The following is an 18,704-nucleotide window of genomic DNA, read 5'->3' as shown; positions in this document are numbered from 1 at the left end:
ATGACATGGCCATATAATTAATTTCTCTTCAAATGTTTCTAAATAGTTACTTGTTTAATACAGATATGAGTAGTAAAAAAAAGTTAGAGGGTTATTATGAGGCACATGATAAATGTAGTCATGAAAGAAAAAATTTTAATTTAGTAGACACTATCAATCTAGAAAGCCTATGAATATTTACTATTAATTCAGTATGCTGAAAAGTAGGTAAAAGAGGGAGCGTTTATGCAGGAGAGGATTGTATAACAAAAATACTCTAAGGGTATGAAAATCTAAGACAATTTTCATGATTACACATCCATATTTATAAACAATGGTAGTCCTATATTCTTGAGAAAATGTTAAACATGCATTCTCTTAAAAATATTTGTTAAAAATGGTTGTAAGCTGTTAGTATGTGGTTTAGGTCTTTATTCTGACAGTGAAACCATTTAGAAAATCTTGATGTGATAATATGTACCATTGGTGATATAGTAAGTTTTTATGTAATTCATGGTATGAACTTTTCCTATATTCCATACAAATATATTTTCTAAAGGTCAGATAACTGCATCTTTTGCCTTGCTATTAATCCTTAAATAATGTAATCATCACAGTTTTAACTCTCCTTCTCTATCTCTTAGATCTTCTAGTATATCAACCCAGATCAATATATATTCATAGAATATTTGATATTTTTAAAGCAAATGTGAGTTTACAATCTAATCATGAAAGCACACAAATGAAGAAATAAATTCCAGGCCAGCGCCATGGCTCAATAGGCTAATCCTCCACCTTGTGGCACCGGCACACCAGGTTCTAGTCCCGGTTGGGGCGCCGGATTCTGTCCTGGTTGCCCCTCTTCCAGGCCAGCTCTCTGCTGTGGCCAGGGAGTACAGTGGAGGATGGCCCAAGTGCTTGGGCCCTGCACCCCATGGGAGACCAGGAGAAGCACCTGGCTCCTGGCTTCGGATCAGCGCGGTGCGCCGGCAGTAGTGCGCCGGCCGCGGCGGCCATTGGAGGGTGAACCAACGGCAAAAGGAAGACCTTTCTCTCTGTCTCTCTCTCTCATTGTCCACTCTGCTGTCAAAAAAAGAAAAAGAAAAAAAAAAAAAAGAAAGAAAGAAATTCCAAATAGCAAGGTTAATGCTATAATGAAGATGTTGGAGAAACGTAAGAAAAATAGAAACAGGAAACCCAGGTTCACCTAGCATATTATTACAAGTAATGTGCCATACTGGCAACATCACAATATTAATAGCAAAATCATGAATAGATAGAATAATTAAATTAATTACTAATGAAAAAGTAATACTATGAAAATTTTAGGTCACCTCAACTTGAAGCATAACGTTGATTCAGTATGCAGATTATAGTATTGGATGTGCCTTTACTGTTGTTTTTTGAATGATTTAGTTCCTAGCAAATTACATATAAAAAGCTCAAGCAGAAAATGACATGGCCATATAATTAATTTCTCTTCAAATGTTTCTAAATAGTTGCTTGTTCTTCTGAACAAGTTACTTGATCTTCTGAAACTTTTCATTTCACTCCCTAATTGTTCTTCATCAGAGTTATGCAAGAGAATTAAGTTCTGATTTTCTGATATTCATTTTGTATCATAAAGTAACTTCCTTCTTGTATCTCAACTTAAACTAGATACATAGCATCCATGTAAAAATCAGGAAAAAAATCATTCATATATTTTTCTGCAGAGTCTTATTTTTGCTAAACCCTGGTGGAGAATGGGCTGTTTAACCCACACACTTATTTCTTTATTTAAATATTATTATTTAAAACTGGACTCTTCCATGAAACTTTGTGTTTCATCACTGCTAATTTTCATAATGGACTTGTGCATGGGTGTTTGATTAATATGAAAGACATATGCCAAAATAATATAATACACAACAGATATATTTTTCTTCATTGTAGAAGAAGAGTCTATGGAAACACTAGAAATTTAGAGACCACTTGGTCCAAGTGATGCACTGCCTATAGTCCATTTAAATTAGTGATAACATTTGAAATCAAATTTCAAAATACTTCAAAATACTTACCTGAGTACTGATATTTCTCAAATAGTCCTAGACTTTAACATGTTTTCACCCAAAGAGTATAGTCATTTTCTCATTGAAATTGCATAGTTCAGATAATCCAATTTGTAGAAATATTGTTCCCTTAGAACATGTTTTTATGCTTCATGTACCTATTTTTACTTTTCTATAATAAACTTCATTGGAAGAAAAACTGTCTCATATATAATATCTTTGAGTACTTCTATTTGATTAATTAATTATTAGCCAGTTTTATTTTCTACTTTGTCAGCCAATCAATTGTGTCTTTGGTAAGTATGTTTTTCAAAGAAATAATTCGTGTTTATAACACCAATATTTAGAAAAATTAGGCAAAGTATTCAGTCTATACAATTTGCAAATAGTAATTTTAAATTAAAAAGAGAAGGTTCCCATATTCATAATTCAAAATTTATAATTTGAAAACATATATTTATATCTACCAGTATAAATTTTAATATGCACACTAAAACAATATTTCAATGACTCTATGAAAGTATTTCATTCAGTGAGGTAGAAGATATACATGTAAATGGGTTGGGTTGATACCATCAAATATAAGAAGGGAGTTTTTGCAGTTCTCACAGTCTTGGCTTTGTTATTTGTCAAATATACTTTGGACACAACTACCTTGTAAATTAAGTGATGAGATTTACTTCCATTGTCTTCATGATTCAATGACCATGAGTCTTTTAATCTAAACAAAACTTAACAATAATATTTTCTAAACTGTTTTTCTATTGCTCTAAGCAAAGTGAAAATGGCCCTGAAGGCACCGCAAAAGAAAAAGAGCAGACCCAGAGTTACAAACATTAACAATTAGGAAAAACAATTCTCTTCTGTTTAAAATGTACCGGGAATTGAATTCTCACCTACCTGTACATAGAGGAAAGCAGAAGTCTTCACTCATACTTCATTTTTGCTGACAAGGCTTAATTTTTACTCAATACTGTAGGCTTTCAGATGCTTTTACATGATGTAGAAATATGCCTCATTCTGTGATTAAAATCTAGTCAATGTATTGAGCAGAAAAAAAAGGGTCATATAGTCATCCATTACCTTTATCAATATGCATCCTTTTCGAATCATGTCCCATGTCATGGCCAGCCAGATCTCCCTCTTTTGGACCAGGTAGTACATTTGGTGATAAACCCATCAGCATCTGGTTCATGGACAACCCATTCTGATGCACAGCTGTTCAGAACAAAGCAAATGAACAGACACAAAAACACCATACCATACAAGTTCAAACAAATCTGCTGAACTCTTGGACTCAAAAGTAAAAAAAAAATGTAGTGGTCTAACTTTACAATTATAATCTATCCCTGAAAACCCTGCAAAGATTTATGAATATGTATTTTTAACACTATGATGTTAAAACATAGTAAATAATATTGTAGAAGAATGATAGGGCAAATATAGTTTTCCAAGTTATGCCACTCTAATCACAAATTAAATAGTAATATTTGATTGTAGTCAATGAAACACAGTGTCATTAATATCAAACCATTTCTATAAAAATTTGCTTTGAAATCAAACTTGAAAATAAAATTGATGAAGTATTATCTATTGAATAATTTTAAAACAATAAGTAATAGTAATCTGTTACTACCATAACGATAAATCTTTCACAATTGTTAACAATGATGATCACTTTCATAGTTTTTGCAACCTGTATGTTTACTAAATGAATGCCCTATAAAAAACTGGTTTTGTGCAAAAATTGATGAAGAAGTATCCTTTTCTGTAGAAAAACGGTTTCTAAATATCATAAGAATATATTAGGAATTACCAGTTGGCTACCACCATTATTTTTTAAAATATTTATTTATTTATTTGAGGCAGAGTTACAGAAAGGCAAAGGAAGAGGCAGAGAGAAAGAGAGAGATCTTCCATCTGCTGGTTCACTCCCCAAATGGCTACAATGGCCAGAGCTGGGCCTATCCAAAAGCCATGAGCTTCATCAGGTCTCCCACATGGGTGAAGGGGCCCAAAGACTTGGGCCATCTTCTTCTGCTTTCCCAGGCCATAGCAGAAAGCTCAATCAGAAGTAGAGCAGCTGAGACTTGAACTGACTGCCACATGGAATGACGGCACTGCAGGTGTTGGCTTTATCAGTTCTCCACAGTGCCAGCCTCATTACCACCATAATTAATAATTGCTTCAGGGACCAATGGATACTTCTTTTTTTTATTTTTTTATTTAACAGATAGAGTTAGACAGGGGGGGGGGGAGAGAAAGGTCTTCCTTCCATTGGTTCACCCCCCAAATGGCTGCCACGGCCAGCGCACTGCGCTGATCCGAAGCCAGGAGCCAGGTGCTTTTTCCTGGTCTCCCATGTGGGTGCAGGTGCCCAAGCATTTGGGCCACCCTCCACTGCCTTCCCAGACCACAGCAGAGAGCTGGACTGGAAGAGGAGCAACTGGGACTAGAACCCGGCACCCATATGGGATGGCGGCACTGCAGTCATAGGATTAACCAAATGAGCCATGGCTCCAGCCCCCAATGGATGCTTCTAAAATAAAATATAACAAAGAATAGGAGAGCTATATAGTATAAGATACATGTGCACAAGCTACTAAATATCTACAAAGGTTAAAAAAATTTGATAGTTTCCACCCTAACAAAAAAATAGAATTATCATCAGTATTGCAAAACTCTCATTTGTCTCCTGAAATTTTTCCTTGAGAAGGATACAAAAAACTATAGCCTATGTCCAATCATGAGAAAAATATTAAAAAAAAAAAATCCAAGGTAATGGACAGTACCCCTTAAAAGTGTTAAGGTGCTTAAAGACAAAACTGGGAAACTGAGGAAATTGTTGGATACAACTAATTGTAAAAAATGGGATCCTGTATTATCTTCCGGACCAGGAAAGAAAAATATGTTATTATTAAAAACAATGGAGGTGCGGGCTTTCAATATGCCAGCATCATATATTAGAAAGTCTGGGTTCAGGTCCTGATTACATTTCCGATTCCAGTTTCCTGCTATGTGCACCCTGGGAGTCAGTAGGTGATGACTTCAGTACTTAACGTATCTGCCAACCACATCACGACTGTGGGCATTTAGGGAGTGAACCAGTGGATGGAAAATCTCTTGGCCTCTCTCTTCCTTTCATATAAGATGAACATAATTTTAAAAATTTAGTGGAAATTTTTTGTGAAAGTTGAACAAGGTCTATGTTGAGGTAATAATTCTGATGTTGATCACTGTTTTGTAGTTATGTAAAAAAATTCCTCTTTATTGAAAATAAACAATTAAGTATTTGAGGAGTCAAGTATTTTGTTCATAATGGTGACAGTAGTTGATAGGTCTTTTTAGACCTATCTCCTTCACTGAGACTGACTGGCTGATTGAGTGAGTGAACTGGGTAACAAACATGCAAGAATTATTTTATTTTTGAAAATTTTGTTAGTCTAACAATTGTTTTTGAATGACATATTAAAATAACTATGTACCTTTATAATATATGTATATATGTATATATATGTATATGTGTACTGTTTACAGTTATGGTAATCCAAATATACAAAAATTTCTCCTCTATTTCTATCAAGAATAAAAAAGTATATAATCATTAATAAAATAATATGGATTCATAACAAACTATAAAATCTTCTCCATTGCAATACTATGAAAAAAATCCCTTCTAGGAGGATGGTAACCATCCAATGACAATAACTTATAAGAACATTAGAAATTAAACCTATAGGGGCTGGCACTGTGGCATAGTGGGTAACGCCACCATCTGCAGTGCTGGCATCCCATATGGGTGCCAGTTCGAGCCCCAGCTGCTTCAATTATGACCAGCTCTCTGCTGTAGCCTGGGAAAGCAGTGGAGGATGGCCCAAGTCCTTGGGCTCCTGCATCCACATGGGAGACCTGGAGGAGGCTCCTGGCTCCTAGCGTCAGATCGGCCTAGCTCTGGCCATTGTGGCCACTTGGGGAGTGAACTAGCGTATGGAAGACCTCTCTCTCTCTGTCTACCTCTGCCTCTGTGTAACTCTGCCTTTCAAATAATAAATAAATAAAGCTATATTCATCATTAATTTTTATTCTAATATCAGCATAGCAAAAAACATATGAAATATACTTTTTTTGGAAAGCGCTTTGAAGTAGTGGGAGCTGATGTTTGCCAACCTTGGAGTTACTATTTGTTTGGGAACAGTTATCACATTATACATACATTTTATAAATAGCTACAATCATTTCATAAAATTAAGGAAATACATTTTAGACAGGACAAATGTTTACATTTAGTATTATATTAAACTATGTGACTGAGAATAATTGATCATTTTCATTTATAATTATGTTACATATTTTCAACCTAATATTTAAGTTATCCTTTCCAATAGCTCCCAGATGAAGAATAATATATTTGCTTTATGTGAGTATTCCTTTATAACCTGTAAAGACACTTTCTAGAAATGTTTTTCTGTAATGAAAACATTCTCAAATAACTCCAATAAATTTTGTGAAATGAGATGAAGCCTATACTATAAATATGATTTCATAAAATAATAACTAAGCCCTGGAAATAATACAGTGTGTATCGATGTTATCCGCCTAGCTAGTCTTTTTTAGTACATTCATTTTATTAAAAAACCATCTTAGATTCTTATACAGACAAAAAAATCATCTGCTAACTGAACGGCATTTTAACTTTAATCTTAATTTTCTTTTCATGAGGATGAAGATTAAACATTGTGGAAAATGTGAGGAAATAAAATACATTCCAGCTTTTAAAATTTAAACAAAATATATTACAATATGTATTATTGATTGATACTGACTCAAATCCTAAATTTTCGCTAACTTCAAATTCTTTGATTCATTATTCATTTGAATATGTTATTTAAATATATTATTTAAAAAATCTATTGTTTTGAATTTCATTTATTTTATTTCACTTGTGAATATGTTCATTGATACAATGATGTATTTTAAAAACCAGTGAATTACAAAATTGACAAAGGTGGCATCATAGGAATGAAGTCCATTGAGACTATACTGGGACACTAAATGTTTGAGAATGGTTGTTTACCTCAGATACTGCTCTAGAAGGTTCCTTACCGTCTGTGTTTCAAAGCTCAAATCTTTATGTGCAGCATCAAAGAGAGGGAGTTTTATCAGAACCTGTTAATGTAGTATCATACTTCATGATATTGCAAACTGGGAAACATAATTTTGAGAGATGGCTATTGCTACATAGCTTCAGAACATGATACATCTGAGATCTATTTGGAATGAGGGCATTTTGATTAGAAAAGCCAGCTGCACCTAATAAAGTTGAAAATGGTGACAAGTAAAAGCATGAGACCTACGGATTCTGTCGGAAGAGCTCTCGGTTCGTGCTGGGGAGCTGGACACGCTGCTGCTGCGATGTGATGATGGGTGACTGCCAGGCCTTCGGCCCTCCTCCAGAGAGGGAGCAGGAGAAGGGCTGTCAGGAACACGTTCCTACACCACCATGGCAGGGGAGGGAGTAGAAAAGAAGGAAATACATTGGACATTCACATTAAAGTTATTTATTTTTCTTAATAAAATAGAACATGAAGAGTGATATACTATTTCATCAGCGTTTAACTGATTCAGTAAATACATCTTTTATTTTGAGCAAAACCATTCCTCTATGGTCTGAGAAGCTGCATCGTATGATTCTAATTCTTTTGAATTTGCTGAGACTTGCTTTATGGCCTAGTATGTGGTCAATCCTAGAGAAGGTTCCATGTAGACTGGATAAAGAAATTATGGGACATGTACTCTATAGAATACTATACAGCAGTAAAAAACAATGAAATCCTGTCATTTGCAACAAGATGGAGGAATCTGTGAAACATTATGCTGAGTGAATTAAGCCAGTCCCAAAGGGACAAATATCATAAGTTCTCCCTGATCGGTGACAACTAACTGAGCACAAAAGGGGAAACATGTTGAAGTGAAATGGACACTATGAGAAACAGTGACTTGATCAGCTCTTGTCCTGACTGTTGATCTACAATGTAATACTTTATCCATTTTAGTATTTTTGTTTTGTTCTAGTACTATTAGTTGTTACAAATTAAAATGAGGTCACAGTAGAACAGGGTGAATTCTTACTCCAATATGACTAAGTATCCTTATAAGAATTTTTTGTGAAGATAGATATAAGAGAATATGTCAAGTGAAGATGGAAGCAGAGATTGGAGTTAGCAGCTGCAACCAAAGGATGCCACAGGTTGTTAGCCACCACCAGAAGCTACAGAGGGTCAAGGCAGAATTCAACCTGGAATGTCAGAGGGGACATATTTATTTTGACTTCATTTTGGACTTCTAGAGTCCAGAAATGGGAGCAAATAAATTTCTATTGTCTTAAGCCACCCAATGTGTGGTTCTTTGTTACAGCAGCCCTCGGAAAATAATACTGTATATCTGACATGTGGTTCAGACTAAGAATTTTTAAACACTTCATGTGATTTTAATGTGCAACCAAGATTGAACATCTCTTGCATCAAACTCTCTTAAGTTTTCAAGGTTCTACACTGTGAATACATATATTCAGCTGGTATACTAAAGCTTCATTTTGAGAAGCATGACAAATAAATGAATACATGCATGGAAAATGGCCAGATTGTCTCCAAAATTTATTTCATAAAATGGTTTCTCAACATTTACTACATGGGATAAAAAATAGTCCTATTATAGGAACCTTTTTGACAAAAATGTACATGATCAAATAATATTATAAAAGAAAAAGAAAATGGCCTGCTAAATTCTACTATCAAAAGCTATTGTGCATATTAGTCTTCTAATGACAGTTGTTTTAACTTGAGGAACTTGTGGACTGGTTTATAATGTGTGGATGGGACTGTGCAAAGGACAATAAAAGCTCCCAAAGGACAAATCTGTTGCAACTATTCTATCACAACAATTGCCTTTTACCTTAATAGATCAGAGTTTAAAAATCATGTGCTCCATTTTATGCAAATAGCAAAACTGATATTTAGATAAATGTAACCTACAGACAACATATTTTCCAACTAAAGGTATTTGAAGCTACACTCCAAGCACTGTAAATGGGAAAATGACTATCGGAGATGGAGAGAAAACTGTGAGGGAGGGAGACAGCCACATAGCCCCAGATACTGAAATTTAAAATGCGTTTTCGCAAAGAAGTTAATGGTACTACAGGATACTAAAGAAAGCATTTAAAAGCACACAATGTAGATTAGGCTCTTTTGAAATCTGTGTCTCAGATAAGATGAAAAATGAACACACTATCAGTGATTTTGCAAACTAAATAAATGAAGCATAGTATGCTTTTAACATGTCTAAGTTCTTTGGTCCACATAGCAAACAAATGTCCTCAATTTTTAAGAAGTAAACACATATATGATTAAAAAGACCAGAAATCCACATCTGGATGCCAAAAGTTACTTAATATCTTGTAATTATAACTTAAAAGCAATTGGAATTAAAAACTTTTTTTTCAGCATTCATCCCTCTTGTAAACTACAAAGGAGTTTTTCAATAAGACTCATAGCATTGAAAAGTTAGATTCTATATTCCTTTCAGAGTATTTATGTATTTGCTACAGAGTATGTATAATAGAAATTTTTAAAAAGATTTGTTTATTTAAAAGGGGGAGAAAGAGAGAGAGAGAGAGAGAGAGAGAGAGAGTGAGCGCACTTCCATCTGCTGGCTCACTCCACAAATGACTGCAATACAAAGGACTGAGAAAGGCTGAAGCCAGGAGGCTGGAAGTCCATCCAGGTTTCCCATGTGGGTGGCAGGGGCCCAAGTACTTGAACCTCTTCTGCTCCTTTTCCGGATGCATTAGCAGGGGACTCAAACTAGTGCCATCATGGGATGCTAACATTGCAAGTTTAACTTAATCTGATACACCACAACACTGCCCCCTTTTTATACTTACTTTTATAGAACTATTTTAATACCTGTATAAGTCAATTTATAAGCTATACTGTAATTATTTGTATACAGGGCCAGAGATTCACCAAAGGGTAGAACTTGAATTTCTTGAAATTCTGATACATAGGCACATAGGTTTTCTAAACTTTAAAGCTAAATCCTGATACATTTATTATTAACATGTAGATTAAAAAGAAATACATTGTATCTGAGAAACGGTATTACTATTTATTTTTATAGTTTTCAAAAAAGCATTCCTTTTTTCAAAAAGTCACTCATATCAATGTTTATCTATCAATACATTTTAGAATTTTTCTTAATAATTATGTTAGTAATCTTACTTACAATGTAATGCATTTTGACAAAAAGATAAAATGGAATCTTGAATTAAGGCAATTTCTCTAAAAGCATTTTGCAGGGCAGATATTTTGCCTAGTTCAGCAGCCACCTGAGATGCCTGCATCTCACTGTCCCACAGTTAGTATGAGTCCCAACTATTCTCCACCCCAGCTTCCTACTAATACACACCCTAAGAGGCAAGAGTGATGGCTCAAATACTTGGGTTCCTGGCACCCATGTGGGAGACCTTGATTGAGTTCCAAGTTCCTGGTTTCAGTCAGTTCGAGCTGAGGCTGTTGTGGACATTTAGGCAGTGAGCTAGCAGAAGGGAAGCTCTCTCCATCTCTCTCTCTCTCTCTCTCTCTCTCTGTCTCTCTCTCTCTTCTTCTCTCCCTCTCTCTCTCTCCTCTCTGTCTACCTCCAAACCCCCATCTCTGTGCCTCTCAAATAAATAATTTTTTTTTAGAAATCAATTATGTAAAATCTTAATGTGACATGCCTTTAAGCATAGGTAAGATTATAGTATTTAACTTAGCTTCAGCTTACTTTAATTGTATTTTTGTGTTTAAGAACAAAGAACGAGAGGACAATATTTAATACTTTTATTTGAAGAAAACACTAATTTATGCAAATTTTTATAATTCAAAAGATTAATTATTCAATTGAAACTTTCTATAAATTGAGATACACAACATATTCAGCCATTTCACTTAATGTATAATTTCAATCGTTTAACATGATGTATTGTTCTTTGAAGAATTTCATTAAAGCAAAATCCATTGAGCAAGTAAGAGTTGAATACATTGTTGCACAATAAATTAATTTATTTCAACAGCTTAATTATTTTATCGGATTTATATGCTTGCCTTTCCAGAGTATTCCATAAGATAGAGAATAATGTAGACAGTAAAGAATTGCTTAGGAGAGAATCTTATAATTATTAGTGAAACAAAATAGATAATGAGTTTTATTCGGACATACTAAGAAAGAAGTAGTTCGATGTCTATAGGGAAACTATGTACGCTGAATTTATCATTTCATTTGTGTAATACACTTTAACCTCCAAGATGTGCCTGAAGTATGACAGGGATGAAGAATATTTAATTTAATACTTCAACACATTGCTTTACAGTCCTGCATCAACTCCAGCAATCAATAAAACACAATCTTTTGCAATGTTCCATCTTTATAAAACTCACCACTATAATAAATGAAAATTTAAGAGGAGTATTCTTTGATAGAAAAAAAGGTCATACTAATAAACTAATGGTAACAGAATAACAATAAAGGAAAGGTTGCTTTTAGTGCCTCTAAGTAGAACAAGAAATAATGGTCTCTAACTCAGAAGCAAAGAGGGATTCAAAGCCAAAGTCCTATAATATTTTAAAATAAAAATTATAAAATGTTTAGTATTGCTCATATGTGATTAAACATTTCAAAATTGTATTAACTCAGCTATCTCCTCTCTACCACAAAAGTGCATAGTCTACCAATTTAAAATATTTTATTAGAGCAAGTATACATAATCACAACCCCTTTTACCCAAAGATTATTTCATTTATCCTTCATTCATTCTGCTTTCTTATCTGTTTTCCAGTTAGAATCCGTAGCAGACATAGCATCAAGTAGGGGGACAGACATTTTAACATTAAATATGCTATTTTGATACAGCTTTCAATTTGCAAAATGTACATAAGCAAAACTTCTGGGCCTCCAGACAACCTAGACTTAAACCCAATAATTCGAAGAGAATTTAATGAACACCTACTGTGTCAGGAAGATGTTACACTCTGACTATATCTAAGTAAGAAATACTGAAAAAACTTCTTTCCCAATGGAGCACATATCATAAGTTTGCAAATATTGTAAGTAAGTTGCAGAATCATTAACACTGATTATGTATGAAATTCAAACTCCCTTACTTTCGAAAAATGTGCAAAGAAGATTTATAGTAGCACTGGGATTCTGTATTCAAGAGTGGACAGTGAGAGAGAGAGAGACAGAGAGAAGGGTCTTCCTTTTTGCTGTTGGTTCACCCTCCAATGGCCGCTGCGGCCGGTGCATCGTGCTGATCCGAAGCCAGGAGCCAGGTGCTTCTCTTGGTCTCCCATGCGGGTGCAGGGCCCAAGCACTTGGGCCATCCTCCACTGCACTCCCGGGCCATAGCAGAGAGCTGGCCTGGAAGAGGGGCAACCGGGACAGAATCTGGCGCCCTGACCGGGACTAGAACCTGGTATGCCGGCACCGCAGGTGGAGGATTAGCCTATTGAGCCGTGGCACCAGCCTAAAAAGTACCTCTAAGAGACATAGTAAATGATGCTATAAACTCACATGGTTGAAGACCAGAAAACTATTCTTAAAAGTCCATTGTTTGGCCGGCGCCGTGGCTCAACAGGCTAATCCTCTGCCTTGCGGCGCCGGCACACCCGGTTCTAGTCCCGGTCGGGGCACTGATCCTGTCCCGGTTGCCCCTCTTCCAGGCCAGCTCTCTGCTGTGGCCAGGGAGTGCAGTGGAGGATGGCCCAAGTGCTTGGGCCCTGCACCCCAAGGGAGACCAGGATAAGCCCCTGGCTCCTGCCATCGGATCAGCGCGGTGCGCCGGCCGCAGTGCGCTACCGCAGCGGCCATTGGAGGGTGAACCAACGGCAAAGGAAGACCTTTCTCCCTGTCTCTCTCTCACTGTCCACTCTGCCTGTCAAAAAAAAAAAAGTCCATTGTTTAAAGTCCTAAACTGAAGTTTAAAAGGTTACTTATACCTCTTTTAGCATTTATTTTGATTGTAAAACTCAAAATATACTGAAAAATGCTAAATGTGAAATTTAGGACTCAGGAGTATAATCTTTAAAAACTTAACTTCTCTTCCATTGTTTTTTTTAAAACTTATTTGGTGGTTGCAAGCAACTCTATTTTGCTCACATTAACATGAAAATTCAGGTATCTTTGTAACTTTTCAATTACTACCTGGTAATATAAAGTTATTTTAAGCAGCAAATAAAATCTTGACTCAGGAATTAAAAATCATTGTGTGTAATAATAAATACTGACACCTTTTTTAAAAGGTAGAACTTCTTTTCCACAGCCAAGAGGTGGGGTACCTGAGGCCATGCTAAATTCTGTCATGGCCAGTGCAGCCACTGATTAGCAGCACCATCTGCATGGCAAATGTTGCCAGCCAACTGCTCATCCAGGAAGACACAGTGTACCTTCTGAGAGGCCACCATCACCATGAATCTCTCATCTGAGTTCCCTTGATGGATCTTACTTATCTGTATGTCCCTTTGTTTCTTCAATTTCTTGCATAGTTTGATCAAGAAGCTTGATTTAATTTAATTTGGGGGCCAGATTACATCATAGAGACCCACTTTGTGGCACAGCAGTTTAAGCCACCATATGAGACACCAGCATCCTGTATCAAAGCACTGGTTCAAGTCCTGACTATTCAGCTTTTGATCCATCTCCCTGATAATGTGCCTGGAAAAGCAGTGATGATGACCCAAGCACTTGGTCCTCTACCACCCACATGGGAAGCCCTGGTGTAGTTCTAGTCTCCTGACTTTGGACTGATGCAGGCTAGCCATTGTGGCCATTTGGAGGGGTGAGCCAGCAGATGGAATCTCTTTCTCTCTCTCTCTCTCTCTCCCTCCCTCCCTCCCTCTCTCTCTCACTCTCTCTTTCTCTCTCTCTCTCTCACTCTCTCTAGCTTTGATCTGTCACTCTGCCTTTTAAATAAATAAATAAGTCTATAAAAAAAGATTACTTCATGGATGTGTTTCATGCTTCCATCAGGAACACATAATGTCTGCTTGGTTACCTTTTATGATGCCAGCCACTGTTGATGATCATGTACTTGATTCATCAGGGCACTAGGACTTGCAATGTGATGATACTATCATTCCTTACTCATTTATTTGATAGAAGATTTCAATGACTATAAAGCTCCCCTCATGAATTATATAGCTGAGATACATTCAGTTTATATAAGACAGAAAAAATTCTTCATCTCTTGCACCTATTTATCTTTTATTTAAAATGTTATTGTTTTTGTTGAAATAATCAATCCCATAAAACTCTACAAAGGTGAGCAAAGATATTTTTCAGTATTACTATGAATTCATGGATTTACACCATGCTTGTGTTGCAATACACTGATGCACTACAGCCTTAGTAGTTGTGCTATAATACTTTTCTTTCACATATTAGTATCCTCTTCTCACATTTATTTTTCAAAATCCAAGAAAAATAGTTCTCAGTGAAAAAATTGTAAATTTTATAAATCTAAGAGTGATGCATATATTTAGAGTTCTTCCATTTTTATATCCCAAGAATAAATTGTTCTATAACTTAACAACAAATTCAATGCATACGATGTCACATTGCTCTAAGATTTTAACCTACCTTGAGAATTAAGTCAGTCTGCTTCAACCTTTTATAATCTTTTTTAATTTTCTACTTCATGCTAGTAAAATCCTATTTATAAGTAAAATATTTTTAAAACTGGCTTTTAAATTATTAGAAAGGAAAATTAAATTTTAAAAAACTTCTTCAGTGATTAATTTTTACATGACAATCTCATAAAGTCTCTCTGTTTCTCTCTCTCTCACATACACACACACACAAGCACACACACCCAATACACACACAGTCAGTTAGCCACTTATTGTAGTCTTCATTCTCAGAAAACTTTATTATTGTTTGGTGGGAAGCATGGTTATTCAACAGTGTAGAATATTTTGAAGGTTGCCTGTTTTCTCAAAAACAATTCTATATTACCTCTGAAGAAAAAAAAAATCTACAGATGCATTTTAGAACTTGCTTTGTATACTATAATCACAACCTACAAAAGTCCTTAGTTAAAAGTACAAAGCTTTTGTTAGGTGGAAAGAGCTGAATAAGAGAATGTGTGTGGGACAGAGGTCTCACTGTAGAACTGACAGCCTTCTTTTGTGAAGTTTTTCTTGGAATCATTGCAAACTGTTAGAGCAAATTCTATGAATACATGGAGAGAAAACAACATCACTGATAAGATGAAAGTAATGTCAGTATGCAAAGACTTCTCAAGACTTTATATATACTAACTCAGTCCTTATGAAAACTTCATGAGATAATATTGTCATTTCCATCATCATGCAGAACACCAATACAGATAATAAATCATTTGTTTAAGGTCACATGGCTAGTAAATATAAACCCAAGAAATCTCCTCCATAATCCTTTCAATTTTACTTCAATTTCAATATGAACCCTTTTGTCAGAATCCTTATGATATCATTTGTGAATTTCCTAAATGAAAAGTGAGAAAAATATTGATTCATTCAGGGGTATTTGGTTACTTGATGAATGCTACTCAAAGAGAATCAATTAGAACATTTCAACCTATTAACGAACTCTCTAATGACAAAAGGAATTGATCCCTTGATTAATACAGTTTATTCTACTCAGTAATTTAAGGTAATAAAGAAAATTATCCTATCCTTTTAAAATTTGGAAGTGTGGCATAAATAGCTAATAAGATAGTTTAGGTTATTAATTCTCAAAAGTATTGACAGACCCTAAATCAATGGAGTGAAAGCTAAAAAAATGTGAATAAGGAGAAAATTATTAGCACACATTTATTTCATAAAAACAGGTTACAACAAGGATACACTTGAAATATGTCACTTGAAATATGTCACTCTGAGTGTCATATTTTTACTTCCCTTTTGTCCTACATATACTTCCGACATTCTCATTTGGGTTGAACTGTAATCTGAATTCTTCTCATCACTCTCAAAAGATGTAAATGGCATATTCTAGAATATGGGAGATGTCTCACATTTCTGTCTTCTCGTTAAAGACAATTTCTTGGGACCGGTGCTGTGGCAGAATGGGTAAGGCCATGGCCTGCAGTGCTGGCATCCCATTTGGGCGCTGTTTCTATTACTGGCTGCTCCACTTCCGATCCAGCTTTCTGCTGTGGCCTGGGAAAGCAGTAGAAGATGGCCCAAGTCCTTGGGCTCCTGCACCCACATGGGAGACCCTGAAGAAGCTCCTGGCTCCTGGCTTCGGATGGAAGCAGCTCTGGCCTTTGCGGCCATCTGGAGAGTAAACCAGTGGATGGAAGACTCTCTCTCTGCCTCTCCTTCTCTCTCTGTGTAACTCTGACTTTCAAGTAAATAAATAAATCTTTAAAAATACTATTTCTCTTATTGTTTTATCATTCCTTCATATGAAGATAAATCTCTGGCATTTAACATTCCACATTCAATTGTTCTTCATACTAAGAATCTTCCTGTGTAAAACAATTTGCAAGCTCTATTCAAGTCAATAACATGGGCCCAATTTTGTTTGATAGAACATAGAGGTCAACTGTTTTTTTTATTATTATTTATTATTTTTTTACAGGTAGAGTGGATAGTGAGAGAGAGACAGAGAGAAAGGTCTTCCTTTGCCATTGGTTCACCCTCCAATGGCCGCTGCGGCTGGCGCATCGCACTGATCCGAAGCCAGGAGCCAGGTGCTTCTCCTGGTCTCTCATGCGGGAGCAGGGCCCAAGCACTTGGGCCATCCTCCACTGCCTTCCCGGGCCATAGCAGAGAGCTGGCCTGGAAGAGGGGCAACCAGGACAGAATCCGGCGCCCCAACCGGGACTAGAACCCGGTGTGCCAGTGCCGCAAGGTAGAGGATTAGCCTGTTAAGCCACGGCGCCGGCCGAAGTCAACTGTTTTTTTGGAGGGGAAGACAAAAAATTAAGCTATTCTCCCTAAATGTGCTTCAAAAAAGATCATAGAAAATGCACATTATGAAAAATCTGTATTTGGATTATTATTTTCTAGAGGCAACAGGAGAGGGAGAAAAAAGAAGAGTAAGAGGAGGAGGGGAAGGACGAAGAATAACAAGAGAAGGAAGGAGAGGAGAAAAAGAGAAATAGGAGGTAGAGGAAGAAGAGGAAGAGGAGGAGGACGATGATGAAGTTCCCATTCACTTGTTCCCTCAAAGGCAAGAGTCAGGAATTCAATCTGGATTTCCCATGTGGGTGACAGGCATTCAATTCCATGAGGCAGCTCCACTTCTCCCAGTGTGCACATAACAAGGTATAGATGAAGTGTGAGCTAGGGATCCAACACAGGCACTCCCACGTGGGAAGCAAGCATCCTTAAATAAGTCTAAACCAATATGGCAAATGCTCAATCCTCAAAATATTTTTATATTGAAATGTTTTTTAATTCCATTTTTACATGAACTTAAAAAAAACAGATTATTTATTTGAAAGGCAAAATTACAGAGTGGGGGTGTGGGGTGGGGGGGGGAAACAGAGAGAGGTCTTCCATCTGCTGGTTCACACCCCAAACGGTCACAACAGTGTAAGCTGGGCCAGGTTGAAGCCAGTAATCTAGAACTCCTTCCCAGTCTCCCATGTGGGTGGCAGAGGACCAAGTACTTGGGTCATCTTCCATTTGCTTTTCCAGGTGCATTAGCAGGGAGCTGGATCACAAGTGTAGCAACCAGGACTTGAACGGGCACTCAAATGGAAATGCTGGCATCACAGGTGGTAGCTTAACTTGCTGCACCACAACACTGGCCCCTATATGAATTTTTAAAGCTTCCTGTGTTTAGGACTTACTACAGAACCTATTCCTCACTCTTATTGTCTGAGGTCATGTCCTTGATTTTTCTTAGATTTTGTAGAAATCTTGAAGTCCCTAAAATTATTAGAATAGTCTAACATGGTTTTAGAAATGTTTTTCTGTAAACCCTACCTGTCGGTGTCAAATTTGAAGATACTGGGAAGCCCTTTCACAAGGAAAAGCACTCTGATGCAAAGGAGCCTTTCAGCAGTTCTACAAAAGCCAACTGAGCTTCACTAAAATCTGATCTTATGTCATATGTTTGCCTTATTCATTTATGTAAATCATACCTAACTGAGATATTAACAAAATTTCTCAGGCTTTGAAAGTGCAAACTATATTATCAATATTATGAGATGAGCCCTTAAAATAATTATTATTATCAATTTGTAAAATGAGAATAATCACAACTTATAATTAATATACAGTAGCTTTTACAGTATTATTGATGTAGCCACCACCTACAATATTACGTTGTCACCTAAATTAAAATATTATTATATTAAAACATTTTTGTCACCTAAAATTTCAGTGAAATGATACAAATGTCAATGTATAGGTAACAAATATTACCAAAAATTAACTTAAAATAAATAATATAACATACCTATTAACAAATCAACTAGTCATAAAAGACAAATTTTGAAGTCATTTAGAATAAGGAAGATATTCAAAGGTTTTCTTCCTAGTTCCTTTGCTGGTAACAATGTGGGCCTCTCCTCCAGTAAAAGATTTTGGTATTTGAATAAAGTCTTCTGCAGTATGTTTTGCTATTTTTCCCTCCAGTAAAGAC

General features: G+C 36.0%; 1 protein-coding gene across 1 annotated transcript in view; it reads right to left on the bottom strand.

Moving 5' to 3' along the window:
- Positions 1-18,704, bottom strand: part of DACH1 (dachshund family transcription factor 1) — a 435,821-nt gene that overhangs the window by 114,020 nt on the left and 303,097 nt on the right. Inside the window, exons 5-6 of the mRNA XM_062195305.1 lie at positions 7,385-7,520; positions 3,114-3,248 (exon numbers count right to left, since the gene is read on the bottom strand). Coding sequence (XP_062051289.1) covers positions 3,114-3,248; positions 7,385-7,520 — 271 coding nt within the window. The remainder of the gene's footprint in view (positions 1-3,113; positions 3,249-7,384; positions 7,521-18,704) is intronic.

The sequence above is a fragment of the Lepus europaeus genome, chromosome 6 (genome assembly GCF_033115175.1).
Source record: "Lepus europaeus isolate LE1 chromosome 6, mLepTim1.pri, whole genome shotgun sequence".
Taxonomy (NCBI): Eukaryota; Metazoa; Chordata; class Mammalia; order Lagomorpha; family Leporidae; genus Lepus; species Lepus europaeus.
This window is presented reverse-complemented; position numbering and strand designations above follow the sequence as displayed.